The sequence below is a fragment of the Cricetulus griseus genome, chromosome 4 (genome assembly GCF_003668045.3).
Source record: "Cricetulus griseus strain 17A/GY chromosome 4, alternate assembly CriGri-PICRH-1.0, whole genome shotgun sequence".
NCBI classification, from domain to species: domain Eukaryota; kingdom Metazoa; phylum Chordata; class Mammalia; order Rodentia; family Cricetidae; genus Cricetulus; species Cricetulus griseus.
In genome coordinates, this window is record NC_048597.1 from 128,815,981 (window position 1) to 128,840,024 (window position 24,044).

The window sequence follows — 24,044 nt, forward strand, 5'->3', positions numbered from 1 at the left end:
CTCGTACCCACCCGCCGCTAAGAGCTCACGCGAGATCTCGGCCTGCCCTAGTCGGCTGCTGCGAGCTGGAACGTTCTTTTGGTCGCGGTGGAGGAGGGAGACGGGTGTGTTTGCGTTGGGCGCTCGGGTCTGGCGCGATCGGTCGGTGCGGGACTCGGAGACCGCGCGCGGGCCCGGGCTCTTTGGGCGGCTGTCCGCGCGCAGTCGGCGCTGTTGTCGGGTGAGGCGCAGCGGGCCACGCGTGGCTCCCGGTCGCTATCGGTCGCTGCCGGAAGGTTTTAGAGTGTCCCGTCGGGGCATTGTGCTGGTGCTGCCTTCCTAGGTCGAGAAGACCGCACAGGTAGGACTGATTTCTAGATAGGTTCCTCGTGTGTACTTGGCCATTACCCTTAGAATTTTCTCCGCTCTATCGTTGGTGCAAACGGGCCAAGTATGTTACGTTGCAATTTTGATGGGCTAATACTAAAAAACAATGGGGAATGGAGAAATGGCTCTACAGCTAAGAGCACCAGCTGCTCTATCAGGGGACGTGGGTTCAATTCCTAGCAGCCACGTGGTAGTTCACAACCATTTGTAATGGGCTCTGGTTCCTATTTCTGGTATGGGTGAAACCAATGCACTATCCGTAAAATAAGTCCCCTTTTAAAGGAAAAAAGTTAATAACCCGGGAGGTGGTGGTGCATTTCTTTAATTACAGCACTCAGGAGGAAGGCGGATCTTGAGTTCGAGGCCCCGCCTGCCTCTACCTCCTGGGGTTAAAGGCGCGCACCACCACCTGGCCAGTTGCGGCCCCTTTAAAGCTGCCTTGTGGGTGCTGGGAATTTAATCTGTCCACTCAAGAGCAGTCAGTATTCTTAAAGCTAAGCCATCTCTTCAGCTGACTCACCCTAGAGGTTCTATTGTTGGGATTACAGGCCCATTGGCCATTCGGGAAATTGAGGCATACACACTGAGTGGCTAAAAATTCAGCCTTCCTAGGGTAAACATCCGAATTAATGCTGTTTCACTGTGTGGCTGGCTGGTAGTAAAGCCACTCAGGTACTTTTGTTAAGTAGAATTAGAAAACACTGATTTGGAAAGTGGTCTCTCCTTTGCTTTCACTTGTAGATTAGAATTGAATGTGTGGGTATCCAGGAAGCCAGAAACATGCCATGTTGAAGTTGTGAGCTACCCAATGTGAGTGCTGGGAACTGAACTGTGGAAGGTTACACTTTAACTGCTGTGCTCCTCACGTGGATATTTTTTTTTTTAAGACAAGGTTTTTCTATATTGAATTAGAGCCTGTCCTGAAACTAACCTGGAACTCACAGGTCTGCCTGCCTCTGCCTCCCAAATGGCTGGGATTAAAGGCGTGCACCACCAACAGCTGGCTCACTTGGATGTTTTTAAAGATCTAAAGTGGACTATCCTTAGGTCGATTTTACCTAAAGTCACATGGTGGTATGGTGTATGTTGAACTTTTCATTAGAATGCTAGGTGCATCACACTGAAATTGTAATTGCAGAGATCGAGTAATGGCTCAATCAGAAGTGACTTCTGTTGACTGCATGACACCTGATAGAGCTGCAGACATTGGACATCAAAGGTAAGGCAGCTTTTGTGACTAAACACCCTAGAGTTGAGTCTAACTGTTCAGATTGACAGGTCTCAGTAGGTGGCCTCATTCAAAGATGATCCTGCCTATTTCTCCCAAGAGCTGGAATTAAAGGCTTATCACCACACCCATTTGAAAATGTTGGGTATGATTTTGGGGGAGCTGGCTTTGGAAGAAATGTACACTTAAATTTTTAATGTCTTCTCTTATGTGACTTATGAGTGAGTGCTTTGCCTACAGTCAGTATCATGTGTTCAGAAGAGGGTGTTGAACTCCATGAAACTTGAGTTACTAATGACCATGCTGCCTGAGGGTACAGCCTTGCCACTCGTGAATTGGATTGTTTCTAGTAACGACTCAGTGATGCAGTTTATTTTATTTTATTTTTTTAGCGATGACTCATCTGATAGCTTATTTAAAACACAGTACGTTCTTTCACCTACACGAAAGCAAAGAAACCCTACGACAAAACGTGTCACTTTACCTGCAAATGTTGACACTGACACATCAAGTGACTCCTCTATAGAACCAAGGCTTTTGACTTTAAAGGCTATTTTTGAAAGATTTAAGAAAAAGAAACGGAAAAAAAGGAAATACAAGCCAAAATTAAGACCAAGAGGAAGACCACCTGGAATAAAAAATGCTAGAAACCCTAGAAGGTCACAGATAGGTGTGAAGCAAATTAAAAACAAAGGAGCTGTGTTTCCATTCTTAGAATCTGAAAATGGAAGAAAACCCTTACCTTGGAAGAAAATTTTAACATATGAGGTGAGTCATTCTCATGTAAGTGAATACACTAGGAAATTGGAATGATTGTTGCCCCCATCTTTTCTTCCTGGTTTTTCCAGACATAGTTTCTCTGGGTTTGGGTGTTGTTGGCCATTTTTAATTTGAGGTCCACCTGGGACACATTTTGTTACTTTGACAATAAACAATGTGTTCTGTGTAAAGTCTGCTCAGGTTCCAGTGTTTCTGAGTGCACTGTTTTTAGTGTGTATACAAACTTAGAGAATAATGGTCCAAGTCTGTAAATGTACAAAATACCCTCATCTTAGTCTCTAAACTACTCTCAAGCATATCTTACCCAACTTTAAATTAAGTAGCCCATCAAACCAGTCATTTCAAAGTAAGCAGATGTTATTTCGTTCTTTTTATTTTTTATGTCATTTACTTTTTTGGGGGGGTGTTTCGATACAGGGTTTTCTGTGTAGCTTTGGAGCCTATCCTGGCACTCCTTTGGAGACCAGGGTGGCCTCGAACTCGCAGAAATCTGCCTGCCTCTGCCTCCCAAGTGCTGGGACTAAAGGCGTGCTCCACCAACGCCTGCCGCAGATATTTCTAAGGCCATTTTTAGAAGTACCCAGAACAGGCTGGAGAAAGCAACATAAAGGGTGCTGCTTGTTAGCTGGTCATGTGCATTGTTAACCCAGTTGCTCTTGACCCACAATCTAGGATACACAATAGTTATCAGTCCTGTTAGTTGATACCTTCTGGTAATCCAAATGAATTTAACCTGACTAAGGACAAGGACTGGAGCGATAGATACACAGCTCAACACTTAGCTGTTCTTCCAGAGTACCCAGGTTCAATGCCCAGCATCCTACATGGTCACTCAAAGCCATCTGTAACCCCAATGTTGCTGTCTCTTCTGGTCTCTGAGGTAACCTGGCACGAAGTAGTGCATTGGTATGCAAAACACCCATACATGGGAAAACCCAAGTACCCTGACACAGGTTTTTCAAATATTTGGGCATTAAATATTGCAGGGATATAAGTGGTCCTTGTTTGGAATTTGCAATCAGGATTAATGTCATTCTTTAAATGTGTGTGCATGTGCAGACCTAGCAGGGCTTGCCAATTCAGGTGGTCTTCCTAGTTAGCTTGTTGGGTTACTATCTTTCCAAGTCTGGAACCACCATGTACGTACACTCAGTATTTACATGGTTTCTGTGCTTCCAAATCTGGTCCACCTGATACACAGTAAACATTTATCCAGCCAGGCCCTTGTAGAATCTCAGGCTTGATTACAATTAATATTTGATGCTCTGAGATTTAAGGAATTGTGTTTTGTAACTTGCAGCAAGCTGTTGCAAGAGGATTTTTCCACCACATTGAAAAACTCAAATATGAGCACCATCTTAAGGAATGCTTGAAGCAAATGCACGCTGGGGAAGATTTAGAAAAGGAAGACTTTGAGAGCAGGAGACACAAGTACATTGATGATGAAGGTGGTCCTCTTTCTCCTATTGAAGAGCCACTGTAAGTTGGATCTTGGGGAGTAATTTGTTCCTGGGTTTGTGTGTGGTTTTTAGAAACAATCTTAAATATGTGTTACTTCACATTTAACTATTTTCAAGACAGTGTCTCACAACTGTGGCTTTGACTGGACTTGAACTCAAGATTTATCTATCTCCCAAGTGTTAGGATTAAAGACATGTGCCACCTTGCTGGACTAACCATCCACTGATAAATGCTTAAAAACTAGCAACATATTCAGGATCGCTTATGCTTAATATTAGGTATATGTACAGGACATGAATTTGGAGATGGCTGGCAGTATATCAATTCTTTAGAGCATAGGTTTTAGTAGTTTTAGAATACAAGCTAAGATTTATGATATGTTACTTAATGTTACAGAACAGAAGATGAGGCAACAAATCCTGAGTCTGAATGTGATATCAAATTGGTTGTAAGTGGCTGATTTTTATTTATGGAATGTAGAAGTTGTATGTAGTGGGTCCTATTAATTCCATTTAAATTTAATGTAGGAAACATAAGAATGGAAATACTCTAGAATATTTTAAACTCAACTTTTCTTTTTTGCTGCTTTTCTGCCTATCCCCCATGTTGAGAGTAACAGTTCATGACCTTGTCTATGCATTTACATTTAGGACAAGGCACCCTACAACCCCAGCTTTGATGTGTGGAGGTTAGAAGTTTGTCATTTCCCTATTTTTGTCAGAGATTATATCAGTGAACCCTGAAACCACAGACCAGTGGATTATCCTGTGAGCACATTGCTCCTACTGCTTATGTATGGCTCCATTCCTAAGACTTTAAAATTTTAGTATTGTGCATATAGGTTCCCTATAGGTATGTCTATGCCATGTGCATGCTTGATGTCTGGGGAGGCCAGAAGGAGGGTATAAGTCACTTGGAACTGGAGTTATATATACACGTGTGAGTGTTGGAAATGAATCTTAGTCTTCCTCTACAAGAGAGGTCAGTGATCTTAAGCACTGAGCTATTTACGTCCCATTAAAATGTTTTGTAGTGAATATTCAACTATTGTGATGTGATGCAGAGGCTGTCAAATGAGAAAGTAATGTAGGTGTTAATTTGGGTTTAGAGGAATAGATGTAGCACTGTAGTTCCTCACAGTGATTTTTCTATTAAATACAGGAAGACACTTGCTTCATAATAAGCTCAGAATTTTCAAAGAGAAATTTAGAACAAGGGACGAGTAAGAAAGACTCTGCATTCTCTAAAAAAGCTAAAGCCAAAGATAATGCACACAGAGAGCATGGCACACAGAGAGCATGGAATGGAAGGGCCTGGAAAGGAGATCTACATGTGAACATCAAAGAAGGTAAAGAAAACTCAGAAAAAGGGACTTAATAGGAAGACATGACTACAGTTAACTTCTGTACACCAACTAGATGAAGAAACAAAAAACCAAATCAGCCTGGGAAAGAAGCTACAAATTACCAGGGAAAATACTTGTAATTTCTTTTTAAAGCTTGATTCCTGGAGCATGAGTGTGATTTTTGATCCTGGAAGGAAAGTGCTAATAGAAAACCCCACAAAGGCCTCTCCAGGAACCCCAGACTCTTAAGTGCTTGGTACCAAGCAAACCTTTTTTTAAAAAAAAATTATGTCTGAATGAGGGTTTCGATTACATGTATGTGTGTACACTGCATCCTGACACCCAACGTATTGGGGTTAGAAGATGGTTAATCATTTTGTGAGTGGTGGGAACCAAAACACAATCCTGTAAGAGTGACTGAACTTCCTCTTCACACCCCTTCTCCCAAACAATGCTACAGTCCCTGTGTGCCAGCTACTGTCTTACCCTGTCAGTGGGGAACGTAGCTCCTAACAGTGATTTTTCTATTAAATACAGTCTGAATTTTGGCATTGTTCATACTGTGGTCACAATTGTAAAGCAGGCTTTTGTGTCAGATTTTTATGGCTATATTTGGTAGCACTTGCATATGTTTTTGTTCAGCTGGTGGACAAAGGCACATTAGACAGGTGCAAAAATAAATCCTCTTTTGCAACCCAGAACTCATTGTCAAGTATGAGTTTTGATACATATAAGAAGGAATAGAAGACGGCATAAAACAATTAAGGAATTGATGAGCTTTGTTCTATCCTATAATTTGAAGGCATAGGTAATAAAAAACTAAAAACTTTCTTTTTTTAAAGGTTTGTCTTGATTATGAAGCCAGAATTGAAGATACTTGTACATGGGTGTTTGTTTCAATATAGTAAGTAGCAGATTGTCCATTTTTATCTTCAGTGAGTGATGCCAATTTTATTCTGTGAAGTTTTAGAAGCCTTCATTAAGTTCTAAACCATGTTCATGCATATTTAGAAACAATTTGAAATGACTTTAGCAGGATGATGCAAGAATAAGCACTGAAAGCTATTGTTAAAGCAAAACTTGTAACATTAATATCTCATTAATGTCAATACGGTTCTAAGAAATAATCAGACTACCCATTTAACCTCTTGATGAAAATTTACTTAGTAGACTATGTACTTACTGTGCTTAGAACACCTTGCTAAGAATTTTTAACATGTGATAAATGAGTATCTGAGAGTCTGGCTCTATAAGAATCTAACCCTGATTGCTTTTTGAGGTCTATCCCGATGGGGCTTCTGTAATAGCCACACATCGTTGGAAACGCCTCATATAGTAACTTGTGTTTTGCCTGACTCACAGGACTGCTTATAGGTCTGTGGAAAGGAGGAACTACTACAAGACATCTAACAAAAGTATAAAAAACTAATGTCAGGGTTTTTTTTGTTGTTGGTTTTTAGACTTCAGTCACTGGCATATCCTTCATAAAGACTAGCATTGTGAGTATTAGGTAAGTTTGGCAGTGTGTCTTGGGAAAATATGGTTACAGTTCAGATGATGAGTTAAAACTGTTCAACTGCTGTATGATACAGACATGAACTAAAACTTAATTCTGATAGAACTGGCACAGCTATTAAATCTGGACAGTAAGGCTAGTTTTTATGACTGGAAGTACTGTCATCCTTTTCTTAAGTTCTGTCTACTATTTATTCTCTAGGAATGAATATGAGCAGAACTCCTCATACATGTTGGTAAGTGAAACATTTGCCATTCATATGGCCAGATCAAAGCGCCGAGAAATGGGAATATTAAGTTCTTGAGGGATGCATGTCCCACTCCTGTTATCCTAGGAGTTGGGAGCTTGAAATCAGAAGGATCCAAGTTAGAGGTCCCCTGGGAAACAGGAACTTGCTGGGTAGATGGCTCAGTGGATGAAATGTCCCAGAGCATTGCAGTTCAGAGCCCTACCTAGCAGCCAGGCAGGTGTGTAGCCAAATCAGGGAACTATGGCTTTAGTGAGAAACCCCCAGTAAATGGTGTTAGATGACCAGGGAGGGAACCCAACAGTGAGTGTAAATGTGTGTACCCAAAGAAAAGAATAATCAGACAAGTTAACAGTTTGATTTGGGCAATTTTCCAGTGGGGATTGAATGAAGGATCAAATGGAATTTGGAATCTCTTGCATAAACAGAAAAGCCCAAAGCCCATCTAGCACACTTAACATGTGGACACCGATTAGGACCATATCATTAATTAGCTTCTTTAAAGGAACACCATGCTGAGGGTTTTAAGAAATTGGCACTGCATGGTATCTGCACTCAGCAGTTCTTTCCTGTTGGTGTGTTCAAAAGACAGTGCAATAGAAATTCACTATCTGGCATCGTTGGTTTCTTGGCTTTGTGCATGTTAAACCTGGTATTTCTAATGATACAGTTATTATTTTATACTGGATGTATTTATTGTGGGTATGTGTCCCCTGTGGAAGTCAGAACAACTTGTCATGTTGATTGTAGTCTGGGGAATAACTGGCAAGCATTGTCACCTTCTGAATGAACCAACCACTCACTCATTTTCTCAGGGTGTTGTCAAGTGAGAGGCCAACCTTAAAATGGTAAGGCATTGTTTGTTTACTAATGGCTGGTTTTACTGGATGTATAGTGCATGAGACTGAGTAATTTTTACAGAGCCTCATTCTATATAAGAATGGGCACTGTCAGTGTCCAGAACTGGTGAATGTGGCGAAATTGAGACACAGGCCATGCTTCCATCACAGTACATATGTTACAGTGGTGACAATGAGACCTGTAACATTTGTCTGTTATACTGTTGAGTTTGAAGACATGTTTGAAGACATTCATTTCACAATATTTCTATAATCAATCTTTTAGGTTCCTAAAGTAAATTGAAGAAGTCCCAGAAACCTTCCGGTAAGGCGGTAACTTTAAATGTGCAGCATTTAGATAGGCAGCCAAGATGGAAAGACACTACTAGTAACATGATGTTGTGATGATGGGCAAAATGTTCAACTGCTCTGAATGGGCTGATTGAAATTACCCTTTCTGAACATCTACATTTGGTAGGTCTCTCCAGATTCCAAATACGCAAATATAAATCCAAGGGATGTTCAATGATGGAGTTAATTTATTGCAAGGAACAATTTAAGACCAGAATTTTCAACACTTCATTTTGGGAGGTGGATTTGTCCACATAAATTTAAAACACATTTTTCCACAGGTAGAAAACTTTGAATTTGACTATTTGACTTTAATCCAAGGAGAGAGAAAAGAACAAAGGCAAGTAGTTATGTTTTTGGTTTTTCAACAAAGGGTTTCTCTGTGTAGCTTTGTAAACTCACAGCATGTCACAAGTAGTAGTAATTTTTAAAATGGTCATTACCAAGGCTTTGAGGAATTCAGTTTCTCATTTGCTGTGGACATGACCATAAAAAAAATTTCCCATTAGGTTTTCTATGTGCTACTTGGCTAGCTATTAACCTGTTGGGCACATGTTGCTGATCTCTTTCTCATTAGCTAATAATGATTGTTTCTGAAGTAGATGGTTCCAGAATGCTCAGTTACTCACTTCTCCAATGTTCTTGTCATGCAGGCCTGATAATAATTACAACCAGACTGGAAAAGGTATGTATGTTTACAACAAAGACAGTGAAGGTCATTTCAAAGAGGGCTTGTTGGGCTGAAACCAAAAGCTCTTAACGCTGTGACCAAAGATAGATGTTCTCCACAGAATAAAACAGGCACTTGATAGTGCTATGTTTTTCTGAGAAGATACATGCATTTATTTCCCTGAGTCACAAATTTCAAGACTGTAACATAATTCTTAACTCTCTCTTCAGAAATCTTGGACCCATGTGACCTGGATGGAAAACAACAGAATCAAACCCCTTTAAATAAAATTTTATTAATAAATAAATCTGTCTAGTTTTATACATTAAACTAAAAAGAAAACCCACTTTGACACAGTTTGTAGGAAGTCAGCGTGTATTTTTGGCTCGAAGTTTCTGTAGAAGGAATGAGAATTAGATTTAGCTATTTGAAAATAGTACCTTTGAGGGTGAAAAACTGGTTATTGCTCACCTTATGAAATTTTGCACAGAGCTTTGCTTTCTCTTCTCTGCTGTTTTACCTCAGACAACTGTTTATATAATCTGTGTAAGAAATGTAAGAATTAAATGTGGCTATTAACTGTCAAACACTAAAAGCAAATTAACAACAAAACCCATACTTTAGTGCCCTTTGGTGCATGAGGGCTTGTGTGGTCTTTCTGTCTTCTGGGAGAGATACACCCTTCAGGCAGCTCAGCGATGAACCTGAGATGAAGTGACTAAGTGATTAAGGGATCACTTAATAATATCTGTTGCTAGAGATTAAGGAAACATACCTGTTTGAGGGAGTTGTTGAGTTTTATTTCGCATCTCTCTCTGTCTTTGGTAGGATCGTTCCACAAATGCCTTTTTCCTTTTCATGAGTGTGGCTGTAAATTTTTAAAGAAGGTCTTTACAACCTCATTTCATTTAAACATTTGGGGGCTGATATGAAACTAGACTTACCTAAAGGTGCCACTTGAGGTGATACAGCTTCATACCCAGAGGTTTCTGGTAGAGGAGGCAGAGAAGCACCTGCCTAATTTTGAGAAAGTCACTTTATTTTGCTGTGCCTTTGTATGCAAGGCATACAAAGCACCCCCATCTCTTTTGAAGATCGGACTGGCTTTCTGGCTCCTGGTAGCTTGTGTCCCTTATTACCGTAATGAAAGTTATTGCCAACCTCTGTATAAGTATTACGGCAGCACAAAAAACCACTGTGCTTGATTAATGGATTTACCTGGAAACTGCTCTGTGCTTCACTGTCTTTTTCTTCAAGAGTTAAGTTTGCAAGGTCTGTTTCAGTGGTGCTGATATCGCTGGTGCTTAGAGTGAGATCTGGTTCTTCCATTATACCATAGCCAGATTCTGTTTCCTGCGGAACAATTCAAAGTTAGGGAAATTTGCTTAATCTGAATATGGGAATAATGAGGTTTTGTGTATGTTTGCAGGGCAGAGGTCCACCTTGTCCTGGCTTTGAACCTGGATTAGATTCAGGGTACCATAGTACCCTAGTACCAAGTACCATAGTACTTGGTACCATAGTACCAAGCTGTTTTTTAGGGGGGGGGCGGGGCCTGCCAGCAATTAGACGTCTGGCCATCTCTGTCTTCCCAACCATTAGATGTAGCTCCAGCCACAGTATGCATGTACAAAGCTGAGCCAAACCTCAGTAGCATTTAGAGTTGGATTTTTGTAATTAAGTGCTGTAATTAAGTGCCCACTTACCCAGACTGGAATAGAGCTCTGAAATGAAAATGACTTAGAATTCATGATGTGCTGTGCTTGTGGTAGCTGAGACAGTTGTCTTACAACTTTGGTAGTTTCGGTTTTAATTATGTCCTGAACAGACTTTTCATTTTCAATGCTTAATGAATGAGACCCCTGAACTGAGTTGGTTTCTTCCACATTTTCATCTTCAGCAAGTCTTTGGCTTTGTGACCCTGTAACCACTTTTCTTGACAGCTCTTCAAAGCCCAGCATTTCTTTTCGGCTTCCTAATGGTTTTACTGAGCACTCACTAGAGGTAGAACCACATGGAATGCTGTGGGGCAGTTGTGGCTGATCAGATGAATTGTAGACTGAACTCAAATTCTCTGTCGAAGACTGAAAATGAACACTTTTTTTCTTACTTTGTAGTGTTTCAGTCTGCTCAGAATAGCTGGAGTTTTCCATGCTCTGGGAAGTACCTCTTGCTTCAATGCTATAAATACTTGGTAAATCAGCATGTTGGCTTTCCTGTGAAGAGAATTCTGGTAGAAGCTGTTGAAAAGATTGTTCAGATCCTGCATCAACAAAATATCACAAAGTCAGCATGAACACTGGATAAAAACATTCTCAACAATATTTGATTGCACGTGTATGATACAAGGGACTACAGGTGGTTGGGTGGGAACAAAAGTTCTAGGAAAATTTGAGACTCCATATTCAAGAAACAGAATAATCTCTTAAAATTATACTTACCCTCAGCAGCAAAACTCTGAGCAGGGTTACCAGCAGGTTGCAAACTTGCCTTCAGTTCTGTGAAACTAGCTGTGCTTACAGGGAATGCCTTAACATGGTGTTTTCTAGATGGAGATTCGGAGCTCTGCTGAGAACAGAAATTCTGTCAAATCACCCACCTCAACAGTGTCATGGTGGCTCAAGAAACTGTTCTATCCTATCCTTAGCCATTCAATGCAGAATGGTGTAACTGCTGTGAGATAAGCCTGTTTGTTAATAACAGTTTGGTTTCTCTCTAAAAGCCCCCTAATCCCTTCAGTGCAGCGCACTTTCCATCTGGTTTTAAAACAGTATTAATAAATCTACTTATAATTTGGTAATTTTGATTGAGTCGGTTGTCTTTTCCCTCCTTCCTTGGACTTAGGTCACTTAGTAGAAATGTCAGGGTTGGTGAGATGGCTCAGCATACAAAGGCAATTTCAGCTAAACCCACTGGTAGCTGGGGGCTGGAGAGATGGCTCAGAGGTTAAGAGCACCGACTGTTCTTCCAGAGGTCCTGAGTTCAATTCCCAGCAACCACATGATGGCTCACAACCATCTGTTATTGAGATCTGGTGCCCTCTTCTGGTGTGCAGAAGCAGAATACATGGAAGCAGAATGTTGTATACATAATAAATAAAATCTTTAAAAAACAAAAAAGAACAAAATAAATCACCTGTCAATACTTACTGCAATAAATTTTAACTTACCTCATAAAAGTCTCTGTTGTCTTGAGAAATCCCAGAGGATAACGATAAGTCAAAATCCAGATATGGTTCTAAGGGTTTAAAGAGCTGACGGTGCAAGTGTGGAAATACATGTTCCAATTCTGGAAAATCAAGGTCCACAGCTGGAACTGGGGGGGGAGGGGGAGAAAGATGTTTAAGATCCTGAAAAAGGAGTCCTGAGAACATGCTCATTAGAGTGTTTAAACATTTCTAATATAGCAGATTACTTCCATTTGTTTTCCATGCTGACCAGATACATTCAAAGTAAGTTCAATCATGATTGTTCCTCAGTTGTAAAAAATGGAATCTTCTAGTGACCAAAATGAAAATATAAATCTCCATTTTAAGTGCTTCAAAGGCTTTTATGGTTAAGAATGGCAAGACATATAAGACCACATGGAAAAGCTTAACTGTAAGCTTTGAGCTCTTATTTTGCTAACTTTATGATAAATGATTTACAATGAGAGGTTCATTGTCTTGTTACTGGGGTGCATGGACTGAATGTACACACCTCATTTATTTCAATTTATTTTATGGGAGAAAAGTCTCATTGTCAGCAAATGCTCTAAACATCACTCAAATCCCTGCCTTAGTTGTAGGGAAGTGTCCTCATTAGTCTTTTCTTTATAGGCTCTTCAAGCTGTTTTTTTTCTTTTAATATAAAAAGTTACATTCATTTGTGTTTGTATGTGCATGTACATGCCACAGTGCACCTGCCATGTAGATTGGTGAAAACTTACAGAAGTCAGTTCTCTCCTTCTACCATGTGGATTCTGGGGACTGAACTCATGTATAGGTCATGGGTTGTGATAGCAAGTACCTTTAATGCCAAGCCCCTTCTATTTTTCAGTTAGAGTGCTCCCAGATGCCCTATCTCATAAACGTCTATCAATATTATCTGTGGTGTGTAGGCCATAAAAAATATAAAGCTCGGGGCTGGAGAGATGGCTCAGAGGTTAAGAGCACTGACTGTTCTTCCAGAAGTCCTGAGTTCAATTCCCAGCAACCACATGGTGGCTCACAACCATCTATAATGAGATCTGGTGCACGTTTCTGGTGTGCAGATATATATGGAAACTGAATGTCGTGTACATAATAAATAAAATCTTAAAAAAAAGAATTAAAAAAAATATAAAGCTCAAACAATACTTAAAACTAAAAATGATGAAAGTAAAAAGCTAGAAAAATATTCTTTTAAAATAATTTTTACCCTGCAAGTCTCTTTTTTCAGGTATCAAATTTGCTTTATTTATATCCTTGTCTATGATCTGCTGAGCATGTGTGTGATCAGATGCCCTTTCTTCCTCCATGGGCAACAGAGATTCATTAGCACCTAAGGAGTGCAGCTGCTGATAAGTAACAGGTGTTGAAGGAATTACACAACTGAAAGAAGTCTCTTCTTGTTTTCTAGTAGATTGCTGTTCCTGATGGTCCGTCTGATCCGAAAATGACTCTAAAATCAAGTTTAGTGAAAACAACATTTGTAATACTTTCAGAATATCAACACGGATGTTTTCCTTTGTAGGCCTGAGACAGCTTCTCCCCCAAACACAGCATCTGGACACAACATGAAAAAGCAATGTTTCGGCTGGGCGGTGATGGCACACGCCTTTAATCGAAGCACTTGGGAGGCAGAGGCAGGTGGATCTCTCTGAGTTCAAGGCCAGCCTTGGTCTACAGAGTGAGTTCCAGAACAGCCAGGACTGTTAAACAGAAAAATCCTGTCTCGGAAAACAAACACAAACACACACACACACACACACACACACACACACACACACACACACACACACAAAAAAAAGCAGCAGCAGCAATGTTTTCCTTACTACATTGCAGTTCAGCCAGTGCTGCTCCTTCAGTATGTTCACAAAGTTTGATAGTACCTGGATCTGTAAGGCTCAAATCGGTGATTTCATAACTTAAGCTTCCAGTAGAAACAGTTACTGAAGATAATGGCTCCTGAGAAATCTCTTGTGTTTCAGCCTAAAATTTCAAAGGTAAATATTAGATCATGATGTATCCTGACATTATCTAGAAAAACCATAAACCATCAACATTACTGTCAATTCTGAGCTCAGGTCAAGTGTAGAAACCTTCATAGAAACAAAGTTCAGTACTATAAAGCCTTTTTCATCATTGCTCAGAAATGGTCACACACACACCCCTTCTCTCAACATTCACACACACACAGACCCGCCCACACACACCTCTCACCATACACAGATCCCAATTGTTTTAAGCTATTTTGTAGTTTTGCTTCTCAGAACTATAGAGATCATGCACCAAGCTGACCGAAAGGTCTTCTGATGCTCAGATTTGGCTATTTTCATCATTGATCCACCTCAGTAGATCTCAGAATAAACTTATCTAAAGGAAACCAAACAGCTCTAGTACACAAGGTAGCATCACTGACCTTATCATCTGGCTTCACAATTGGACCCAGAGATGTACACGCTTCTGAGACGGCATGACTCAATATCGCATGATCCTCAACATCAGATTCCTCAACTTCAACTAAAATGTGGATTGGAGGGTTCAAAATAGGGGTAGGGGAAATGAGGACAAAGTAACCTTATAGCACAAGATGGTGTCATTCCCTTCATTTCTATACCTTATTTTTATATTTTGCTTCTTAAAAATCGCCTTATGTCAGACCAAAGGAAAAAAAACACCACTTTACTTATTTATAATATTCCCTAGGTATTCATTACTCTTACCATCTATAATACTCACTAGGGCAATATTCATTATTTTAAAAACAATGTAGTTGGTTCAGTGGCTGAGAGCACTGGCTGCACTTTCAGAGGTCCTGAGTTCAATTCCCAGCAACCACATGGCATATGGTGGCTCACAATCATCTATAATGAGATCTGGTACCCTCTTCTGGTGTGTAGGCATACATGTAGACAGAACACTGTATACATAATAATGAATCTTTAAAAAAAAAAACTTTGTAAAACCTTGCTCAATTATTGGGAATGTTCTAGAAATTATGTACTCTAAAGAAAAAAAAATGTAGTCACTGCTAGTCCAGGGGTGAAACTCTTTTAAAATATTTAAATATTAATTATAAAGTTGGGAGAGTAAAAGGAAACATATATCAAAATATTAAAAATGACAATGTCCTATATGATTGTTTCATCTGTACTACAAAAAGTAGGTGGAGTCAATCCCTCTCTTATGAACTCTCCAGAAGGAAGTCTCTCACGTTCCATGTTTTGCTTTAGCTACAACTCACAAATCAATTATCTGTGTTTAAATAAAGCTAACATAAAAAGAAATCCTAGAAAGATAACTACTTACAGATAAAGTTACAACTAATAAAATGGTATTGGAGCTCTATTTTATAGGACAGCAAGCAATATTACAGTTTCGTATCTATAAATTCAAAAGCAAGAAAATTAACTTTGGTTGCCACTGGATGGTGGAATTGACTGACTTAAAATTCTCCATAATGTTTACAGGTATCATGCAGCACTCTCTTGGAATGTCACAGTTCTCAGATGATAGCATTTCCTAGCACTGGATCCACAATGTGGCCTGCAAAGCCACCAACTCATTATATCTCACATAATCCTAATAGTAGTCACTTAATGAGACAGTTTTACAATACAAAGATTTTCTAGCACTTGGGAAACAGAGGCAGAGGATCTCTATGAGTCCTGGGACACCTGGTCTACACACATCCCAGTCTTACCCTCATGACTGTTAATGAGTGCATAAATCAAGAGAGCATGGGTTATGATCTGATTATCAACAGTCATCAAAGCTACTTACCACTATTACACAGAACCTAACAACCTCCCTTTGCCCACATGTCCTGTGTGCAATACTTTAACTTACCTGCTTCATCATAGTCATGGCTGCTGCTGTTCTGGGCAGGTGGTTGGTGACAACCAAATGGATCACGTGCCAATGGACTCCCCAGAAAACTTTGTTCTCTGCTTACTGAGACCCTTAAGGGGTCTCGGTCTTGATAAAAATCTGATTTACCTGGGTTAAAAAAAAAACAAAAACAACAAAACAAAACCCCTAAGTTCCAGTTGTTAAAACTAAAATGGCCATTTATCTTTAGATATATTTATTTTATGTGTTTGAGTGTTTTGACTGTATACAGACACACACACACACACACACACACACACACACACACACACACACACACACACACACATATATATAGAGAGAGAGAGTCATTCACAATATGTGTGTGCAATGCCCTAGGAGGCTGGAAGGGGCATTGGATCCCATGGAGCTGGAGTTAAAATGGTTGTATGCTGGGAACTGGAAGAGCAGTAAGTACCCAACCTCTCAACTGCATAAATAACTTTTATCATCTAAAATGGCTATTTAGATAGTAGTTTTTAAAAATATGAACTCTATTTTTTTTTAAAGATTTATTTATTTATCTTGTATACAGTGTTCTGCCTACATATATGCCTGTATTCCAGAAGAGGGAACCAGATCTCATTATAGATGGTTGTGAGCCACCATGTGGTTGCTGGGAATTGAACTCAGGACCTCTGGAAGAGCAGCCAGTGCTCTTAACCTCTGAGCCATCTCTCCAGCCCCAAAAATATGAACTCTTAAATGCTTGATTTATATAGTAAGAAAATAAATGCTGGTTGTTTAGTCAGGTATTTAAATTCTTTTACTCCTATATTGTGGTATACCCATGCTCTCTTGATTTATGCACTCATTAACAGTCATGAGGGTAAGGCTGGGATGTGTGTAGACCAGGTGTCCCAGGACTCAATAAGAGGCAATAGCCAGGTTGGGTTGGTATCAAAGACTTTCCTAATGAGAGTCCTTGATGAAAATGCCCCACCTTTTCCATGAAATCCAACAGTAAATAAAATTTTGGACCAACTTAAAATACAGAACCAAACCAAAAACTAACTTTTTGCGTAACTCCTATTTTGTATTCATGAAACAAAAATAGGATGTTACCAAGGGGGTGTGTAGGAGGAACCAGAGAATAGGACTTTCCGTTAACGGCAACTGGATTATCGAAATAAAAATTTAGAAACAGTGGAATAAAAAAAAAAGAATACAAGCCAGGCAGTGGTGGTGCACACCTTTTAGTCCCAGCACTCGGGAGGCAAAGGCAGGCAGATCTCTGTGAGTTCCAGGCCAGCAAGGACTACAAAGTAAGACCCTATTTAGAAACAAAACAAACAAACAAACAAAAAACTCCATGAAGAAGTAGAAGAGTAGTGAGAACAAAAAGCAGAAGGAAAAAGAGTTCCATCTTTGATGAAACATGTCTAGATGGCAGACATGAAAGGAAGCACTGTGTCAGAATGTGGGTCAGCAAGACTTTATCACAGCACACTGCTTTTTCCCATGTGTGAGAGGAGCTGGTTAGTGCACATTGCCTTCTTCCCCATGTGAGACAGAAGCTAGTTACAGTAGACACTGCCTTCCTCATATGAGACAGAAGCTAGTTTTTCTGGGTAAAAAGGGCCAGTGAAGGAACACCCTGAAGAGTCATTAAAACACAACCTTCCCCTGACCAACTCAGGAATTGAAATCCAACCAATCCCTGGGCACAAAAGCTAACCAATCCCAGAGCACTAAAACCAACCAATCCCTGAGCACAAAATCCAACCAATCTCTTAGCTTTGTCCCAAGGTCAGGAATTAATATCCTACCAATCCCCACCATGAAATTCTTTCCTCTCGGAAAGAAAGCTAAAAAACCCTATGTAAGCCCTGTTCAGGGACTGCCCTTTTCCTTTCCCTTCCTCCCTTTTCCTTGGCAGAGGCAGCCACTCTCCTGGGTTCCTCCCTCCCAATAAATCTCTTGAGTGAAGCTTGTGGTAATGACTTTCTTTCTCGGGAGCAGAACACAGCTGTAATGGCCCTGGCTGGAGTGAAGCACAACTGCTACATTTCTGTGGGGAAAGCCCCTTAGCAGAGCAGAGCTGTAACTGTAAGCCCCTTGAGCCACACAAGTAGCCAGGCCTCTCTCCTGAGGACCTCCAACTGCCAAGTTCCACCCACAGAACACTATAACTGCCCTAATTGCTGGACTCTGTCCCCACCCTATTTCTGGACATGAAGTACCACCCATTTCCACCCTGAAAAGTTCTACCCCCTTCCCAAGAAACTTTATATAAGCCCTGCATCCTGTTCAGTTTGCTGTTGCTTCTTGTCCAAGAAGAGGCAGCCAACCTCCTGTTCTCCCCCTCCCCCCGCAATAAATCTCTTGTGTGAGGTTTGTTGTGTGGTGTGACTTGAGTGGTATTCCTTGAGTGAATACCTTTCCATCTGGGCTGTAACGCTTACAGCAACAACTGTTACTAGAGCAGAGCAGAGCTGTAACAGCTCTGGCGTGAGAAGAGCAGGAACAGGGCAGAATTTGGGCTGGGGAAACTTTCCCTTGCTAGAGCAGAAGTGTTACATTCGGAAAATTTGAGCAGAGCGGCAACATTTCTCTGCAGCACAGCTGTAACAACTTTGCTGGGAAAACCCTCCCCTGCTGAAGCAGCATTGTTACACTTGCATTAGGGAAATATTTCCTAGGGAAAAGATTTCCACCTTTGGTGGGAAAACCATCCCCCATCAAAACAGAACTATAACACTTTTGTTGGGATACCTTTCCTTTTAGAACTGTAGGTATTTCTTGGCTTCCAATTACCTGGACACTTTTCCTTTCAGAGATGTAACACAGTTACAGTGTGAGACAAAGAAGCTAGAGTGCTTGCTATGTTTATGTCAACAATTTGAGTACTTCAGTAAATTTTATTTTATTATTATTAGATGTATATGTGATATGTGAGTATTGGTGTTGGGCTGTTGGTGTGTGTGTGTGTGTGTGTGTGTGTGTGTGTGTGTGTGTGTGATGGCATCTGTGTAAAGGTCAGAGGACTACTTTTGGGAGTTGTCCTGGGATCTAGAGACTCAACTCTGGCTGTCAGGTTTATACAGTGAGCAGGAGAATAATTTCTACCTGGTAAACCATCTCTCTAATTCCAAATTTTAAATTATTTTTATGTAAACCAGTTTCACTTTTTACAAGAACTCAAAGACTAGCTCTTGGATACATTATAGCATACTGTAAAAGGTAGGAAGCTAGCAACCTAGTAAAATGTTGAATTTCACCACACGGTTTACCTGGCATGGAAGTCCTGCCACTTGCTGGTGACTCCACCTCCTGTATAGTACTAAGCTCATGCTGGTTTAAGTCCAAACCACACTTCACTTTGGAGACAGGTGGTTTAGAGGCTCTACCACTCAGTTCTTTGCCCAGACTCTCACCTATCAGGTCAAAGACAAGGTCAAACAAATGAAACATTGTGAACACACAAGAAGCTTTTCTTCAGTCATCAAGCTTCAGGGATGATGGCAAAGAGGCATGGTCACAAGACAACAGGGATTATTTCACCACTGTGCTCATCATGGACATCTGCTGAATGTAACTACTCACCAGTAGAGCTCTCCTGATCAGAGTTTCCCCAGGCAGGGCCTTGCATTTTCAAGTCATTCTCACCTGTGGACATCCTTGCCTGAAAAAGTGAATAGGGAGCTGGGGATGATGTGTGTTAAGTGATCATATGAAGAATCCAAGAGATTTACATCTCACTTAAATCAGAACCTTAACTGAATCACTAGCTCCATCACTATAGCAGTTTTCCTTGCATCTCTGCAAATCGCCTCATGCGCCCAACAAAGTACTTGGAAAACACCATGAATTCATGTATTTCTCTGTTCTGTGACTATAACTGTAACTGTTTCCACAGTGGAGCACGTTACTCAGGAAAACCTGAACCCATATCCCCAGGAACAGCTCAGAATAAACTGTGTTTTATGTTAATAGATCAAAACTGAGACATACTTCCAACACTGAAAGGGTGATACTCCCAGTGTAAAATACAGCCACACACCTAAGTCCTAGCTCTGCCCATGTTGACAGATTAGACGCGAATGCTTCCCTCTGTGTTCTTCCCTTTACTTTTCCTTTACAACTCTAAGACTTTTAACTTCTGGACTCAAGTGCTTCCTGAACATCTAGGTACTGCAGAATTCTGTTTATACTAAGAAACTTAAGAAATGGCCTAAAATAGAATAGACCCATTCATATTCATGAGAATATAGGGTAATGACTAAATGACCATACCAGTCTTCTCAGCAACTCAAATGTAAGCAGCCATCATCAGTGGATCTGGTCTCTATCAGCCTACAACCTGGCTAGCTATACCATATGCAAGGTGGGGAAAAAGGGCATAGATTGTGATTCACATACAAATGAAGTCATTAGAGAGCAGGATCTACCACATCTTAATAAAAATTCTGTTAACTAGTTCTTTTTACTAGCTTTATCTGTGTCAGGTGAGAAACCACTGCAACAAAACTCATAAATGAAGATGGATATGCTTTAATTGTGACTATTTAATATGACCTTATGAAGTAGACAGATTTTGTTTCAATTTCTGTACTCCCAATAACTAAAGGAAGATAGTTTAGGATTAAAATGGAATCAGGTTTAAACATCTTTGTGTAATGCTGAAGTTTTAAATTTAGAACATACCTGACTAACATTCAAGAAATCTTTCACAGTCTCTCTGTGTTTTTCGATTTGCTGCTGCAAGGCTGTCTGTCTCTGAACAAGTAATTCTTCTTGGGCTCTTTGCCTAAAATGCAGAGCTTCTCTTTGTAGATTCAACTGCTTCTGAAGACTCATGTTGTCTTGCTGGGTTAAGACAGACTGTGAGTAATTCAAAAGTCTGTCCTGCAATCTTGGGATCCCAGCATCACTAGAAGGAGCTTCATGCTCCTTTTTAGGCAAGTACAAATCACAAATGCTTTTAGATTTAGCTTCTGCAAAAGGTAATGGAATGAATGGATGTTCTGTTTCCTTGGAGAGAAACAAAGCAGGGGTAGCATGCTCAAGAGAGTCACTTTTGTTCTGGCTGTTTTGTTTGTGTAAAAGCAGTTCTTTATGAAATACCATTTCTAAGTCCATCTGCATTGCCAGCTTATCCTGCTGAGATAGAAGGGGCTGTGAAAAGCTCAGATACTCACCACGGGAGTTGGGTATCTGTGTATCATCACTTTGGGTTGGGAAAGACTGTTGGGTCCCTTCAGAGTTGGCAACAGGTAGTGCTACCTGTGGTGAGAATGAAGAGGAAGATACCCTTTGCTCCAATTTAGTTAACCTTTGCAAAAGTAGTTCCTCTTGTACTTCCTGGCCAGATCTAAGGGCTTTCCTTTGTACATCTAACTGCTGCTTAAGTGTCTTCAGGTCACCATGATAAGGTTGGATAAAAAGTTCACATGGTCTAGGAAACACCATCTCTTCCTGTGGTTTCTCAGTAGAATGAAAGGAAGTTGTTTGTGCATGGAGGTGTTCTGGATGTGCAGCCAGATTATTCTGCTGAAATAAAGCAGTATGTGATAAACCCAATGCCCTGTCAGGCAAACCCAGCATCTCAGAACCTGAAGATACTGCATCATCACTGATGGTTGAACAGAGTTCTTGTGTTCTTTCAGAGTCAGAAAGAGGGAATGAAGCAAGTGAATGCTGAGGTGTCAGGGGAGAAGATGAACTAGGCTGCTTTGGAAATACTGTTTTCTTCCATTCTCTTAGTGTTTGTTCATGAGCTTCTTGTCTAGACTGGATGATGGCTTCCCTTTGAACAGCCAATTGTTTTTGAAGGGTCTTCAAACTGTCTTGCTGAGGCTGGATAAGTTGAGATATCTTTAAAAGTCTATCCTGCAATTCTGGCATCTGAAGATGGATTGATTTTACTTTACTATTGCTCTCTGTTGTTGTGCCTGAGTCAGCAGAAGGCAAGGACACACACGATGACGGTCCTAATGAGGGTATGAAGGAAGAAAAGCCTGTCTGTTGAGAAGATGAATTTTCCTGAGTTTGAGGACTAAGCTGAAAACTCTCTTTTTCTGTATTTACCCATTCTTGGTGTTCCTGCAAATTATTTTGCAGAGGGAATGTATGTTGTGAAAATCTAACCAGCCTTTCCCGAAATCCTGGAATCTTAAGGCTTAAGGGCCCTGTATTATCACTCTTAACTGATAAGAACTCCTGGCATCTTTCCCATTCAGCTACCTGGGATGAAGAAGATAAGGTACCAGTTTGTTGAGAACTAAGTCCTTTTTCTAATTCGTTTTCTTTGTGTGCATATTCCATAGTTTCTTTTCTGGCACCAAGTATAACCCTCTGAATGTGTGCCTGTTCCTGGGGTGTTATAAAATGTTCTTGTCTTGGCAAGTTGTGCTGTGGAAAGCCAAGGGACTCCTCCTCCAGTGCTGGGGTGATCAAATGACTAGAGGGAACTATATTCTCCTCAAATGAATGCAGTTCCCAGGACTTCTTAGGCCCAGGTTCTGAAACTGCACAAGAAGCATCTGAATGCTGAGGAACCACTGAGGAAAGTGAATTTACTGGCTCAGACATCCTGTCTCCAAAACTTCTTTCTTTATGTAAAAGCGATTCCTCTTGAGCTTCATCTCTAGTCTGAATTGCATCCCTCTGTGTAGCCAGCCGTTCTTGCAGCAACTTTAAACTATTGTGTAGAGGTAGGATCTGCTGTAGAGAACTTGAAGACCCATCCTGAGATCTTGAGATTTCAGACTGGCTTGGGAGAAGCCCTTTCTTGTTTGTAGGTAAAGGCTGTTCCTGGATTTTTCTAAATAGTCTATCAGTCACTATTAATGGACTAAATGACTGCTGAGCCACCTGATGTGGCCAAGAGTGCCTAGCCTGCTCAGAATGTACAATGTCATCCAGTTTACTCTGTTTATGTGCCAACAAGACTTCCTGGGCTTCCCGCCTAGCCTGAAGGTTGTCCTTCTGAACACTCATCTGTTCTTGGGGAAATTCTAAATTAGTTTGCTGTGATAAGACAGGTTGTGAAAAACCCCAAAGTTTGTCCATATTGCCTGAGGAAACAGTGGCATCACTTTCTGTTGAAAATGTCTGGATTTTTCCTGTTTCAGATGGCAGTGAAGTAAATAAATCTCCATCCGATGATGGGATGAATACTGGAAGACCAGCCTGTTTTTTCAGTTCTTTTTGTGTGCAAAAAGCCAGCTTTTCCTGAGCCTCTTGTCTTGCTTGAAGAGCTTCCTTCTGCAGTTCTAAATGTTTTTGGAGAAACTTTAAGTTATCCTGCTGGGCGGTGATTGTATCTGAGGATGACAAAGGCTGATCATGCATCTGACTGATTACAGACTGGTTTATGGAAACTCTACTTTTGCTTATGGTTGTAAAGGGTTCCTGAACTTTTCCAGATTCAAGTTGAACTGGGAGAGTAGTAAAAGAACGTTCAGGCACGAGTGGGAGAAATGAAGAAGACTCAGTTGGTTTAGAAGATATAGCTTCACTATCTTCTGATGATATCTGTTGGGATTCTAAAGTCTGATAAGTTATTGTCGTCAGTGGTTTAGATACTTCTCCAGCATCCTGTAATGTTTGTGGCCTATCATAAGACACAGTTCTTGAAAGTGCATGAGAATATTTAGGGACAAATTCATAGTCTCTCTGATGTGCTTCCACATGAGAGAATTTCTGTAGATGTTCCTGTGACCCCACAGACTGCTTGGTTAGAATCTCTGATGCTCCCGTTTCTCCTTGCCTCTGTGGAAAGTGACCCTGTCTTAGTGCCTGAATATGACTTTGATCTAATTCAGGTATCTGTGAGGATTGCACAGGTTGATATTTGTTAGGACTCAGCTTCAGTCTCTGACATAGATCCCAATGCTCTGATGCAGCAGCAGGCTTTTGTGATTTCTGTGGTGGTCCTGATATAATAGAATCAGGTATCAGTGATATGGATGACATGGATGGGTATCTTTCCTTTAATACAGTTTGGTATTCGAGTAATCGTTTCCTGGCAGTTTCAACAGACTGCTTGTTTAACCTATCAAAAACAAATATAAAAACAAATATTACTAATCTGTAATAAAAAAACCCTCAAATTCTCAAATATTTACACATTAAACACTGTAAGCAACAATCCAAAGTTGCTGTATTTACTACAGAAAAGTTACATTCCCACTGCCATCGAAGAAAGCATTATGGCAATTTCCA

At 40.4% G+C, this 24,044-nt stretch overlaps 2 protein-coding genes, 1 long non-coding RNA gene and 10 other non-coding genes across 38 annotated transcripts in view; 10 read left to right on the forward strand and 3 right to left on the reverse strand.

The window, feature by feature from the left end:
• Positions 1-41: 41 nt before the first annotated feature.
• On the forward strand, positions 42-8,478 carry Taf1d (TATA-box binding protein associated factor, RNA polymerase I subunit D). Of its 16 annotated transcripts, none has more exons than XM_027410854.2 (12): positions 51-340; positions 1,505-1,585; positions 1,987-2,362; positions 3,675-3,853; positions 4,232-4,283; positions 4,997-5,183; positions 6,023-6,084; positions 6,616-6,690; positions 6,898-6,931; positions 7,759-7,791; positions 8,069-8,107; positions 8,415-8,478. In XM_027410854.2, exons 2-7 carry the CDS (start codon positions 1,515-1,517, stop codon positions 6,031-6,033), a joined length of 876 nt encoding a protein of 291 aa, XP_027266655.1. In that variant the 5' UTR covers positions 51-340; positions 1,505-1,514; the 3' UTR covers positions 6,034-6,084; positions 6,616-6,690; positions 6,898-6,931; positions 7,759-7,791; positions 8,069-8,107; positions 8,415-8,478. The 16 variants fall into 16 exon arrangements, with proteins under 16 accessions (XP_027266657.1, XP_035299356.1, XP_035299360.1 ...); XM_035443461.1 differs by having other exon boundaries at positions 6,641-6,679; XM_035443459.1 differs by having other exon boundaries at positions 52-340; positions 6,641-6,690.
• LOC113835168 lies at positions 5,798-5,925 on the forward strand. The gene has a single exon (XR_003484470.1). It is a non-coding gene; the product is annotated as a small nucleolar RNA SNORA40 (small nucleolar RNA).
• LOC113835165 lies at positions 6,454-6,588 on the forward strand. Its single transcript, XR_003484467.1, has one exon. It is a non-coding gene; the product is annotated as a small nucleolar RNA SNORA18 (small nucleolar RNA).
• Positions 6,729-6,801, forward strand: LOC113835169. The gene has a single exon (XR_003484471.1). It is a non-coding gene; the product is annotated as a small nucleolar RNA SNORD5 (small nucleolar RNA).
• Positions 7,478-7,615, forward strand: LOC113835171. Its single transcript, XR_003484473.1, has one exon. It is a non-coding gene; the product is annotated as a small nucleolar RNA SNORA8 (small nucleolar RNA).
• On the forward strand, positions 7,865-7,993 carry LOC113835163. Its single transcript, XR_003484465.1, has one exon. It is a non-coding gene; the product is annotated as a small nucleolar RNA SNORA1 (small nucleolar RNA).
• Positions 8,177-8,249, forward strand: LOC113835170. Its single transcript, XR_003484472.1, has one exon. It is a non-coding gene; the product is annotated as a small nucleolar RNA Z40 (small nucleolar RNA).
• Positions 8,479-8,566: 88 nt separating the features above from the next.
• LOC113835164 lies at positions 8,567-8,689 on the forward strand. The gene has a single exon (XR_003484466.1). It is a non-coding gene; the product is annotated as a small nucleolar RNA SNORA32 (small nucleolar RNA).
• A 92-nt stretch (positions 8,690-8,781) lies between these two features.
• On the forward strand, positions 8,782-9,110 carry LOC107977836. The gene is made up of 2 exons (XR_004769560.1): positions 8,782-8,818; positions 9,034-9,110. It is a non-coding gene; the product is annotated as an uncharacterized LOC107977836 (long non-coding RNA).
• Positions 8,847-8,973, forward strand: LOC113835173. The gene has a single exon (XR_003484474.1). It is a non-coding gene; the product is annotated as a small nucleolar RNA SNORA25 (small nucleolar RNA).
• Positions 9,079-24,044, reverse strand: part of Cep295 (centrosomal protein 295) — a 41,157-nt gene continuing 26,191 nt past the window's right edge. For 6 of the 11 annotated variants that reach the window (XM_027410843.2, XM_027410842.2, XM_027410839.2 and 3 more), the window contains 16 exons: positions 20,523-23,874; positions 19,422-19,500; positions 19,109-19,252; positions 15,834-15,983; positions 14,404-14,504; positions 13,874-13,973; positions 13,201-13,443; positions 11,973-12,118; positions 11,245-11,371; positions 10,510-11,066; positions 10,022-10,156; positions 9,748-9,820; positions 9,579-9,671; positions 9,423-9,507; positions 9,275-9,345; positions 9,080-9,198 (listed from right to left, as the gene is read on the reverse strand). In XM_027410843.2, coding sequence (XP_027266644.1) covers positions 9,276-9,345; positions 9,423-9,507; positions 9,579-9,671; positions 9,748-9,820; positions 10,022-10,156; positions 10,510-11,066; positions 11,245-11,371; positions 11,973-12,118; positions 13,201-13,443; positions 13,874-13,973; positions 14,404-14,504; positions 15,834-15,983; positions 19,109-19,252; positions 19,422-19,500; positions 20,523-23,874 — 5,455 coding nt within the window. In that variant the 3' untranslated portion in view covers positions 9,080-9,198; position 9,275. Of the gene's footprint in view, positions 9,346-9,422; positions 9,508-9,578; positions 9,672-9,747; positions 9,821-10,021; positions 10,157-10,509; positions 11,067-11,244; positions 11,372-11,972; positions 12,119-13,200; positions 13,444-13,873; positions 13,974-14,403; positions 14,505-15,833; positions 15,984-19,108; positions 19,253-19,421; positions 19,501-20,522; positions 23,875-24,044 lie in introns of all 11 variants that reach the window. The other 5 variants (XM_035443457.1, XM_027410841.2, XM_027410840.2 and 2 more) reach the window with 4 other exon arrangements.
• On the reverse strand, positions 14,060-14,132 carry LOC113835166. Its single transcript, XR_003484468.1, has one exon. It is a non-coding gene; the product is annotated as a small nucleolar RNA U2-30 (small nucleolar RNA).
• LOC113835167 lies at positions 14,249-14,328 on the reverse strand. Its single transcript, XR_003484469.1, has one exon. It is a non-coding gene; the product is annotated as a small nucleolar RNA U2-19 (small nucleolar RNA).

Excerpts from the sequence above, each read along its gene's own strand:
- Taf1d (XM_027410854.2), top strand. The coding sequence starts at position 1,515 with ATGGCTCAATCAGAAGTGACTTCTGTTGACTGCATGACACCTGATAGA. Across the intron at positions 2,363-3,674 it reads AGAAAATTTTAACATATGAG|CAAGCTGTTGCAAGAGGATT; the intron begins GTGAGTCATTCT and ends TGTAACTTGCAG. Across the intron at positions 4,284-4,996 it reads AATGTGATATCAAATTGGTT|GAAGACACTTGCTTCATAAT; the intron begins GTAAGTGGCTGA and ends TATTAAATACAG.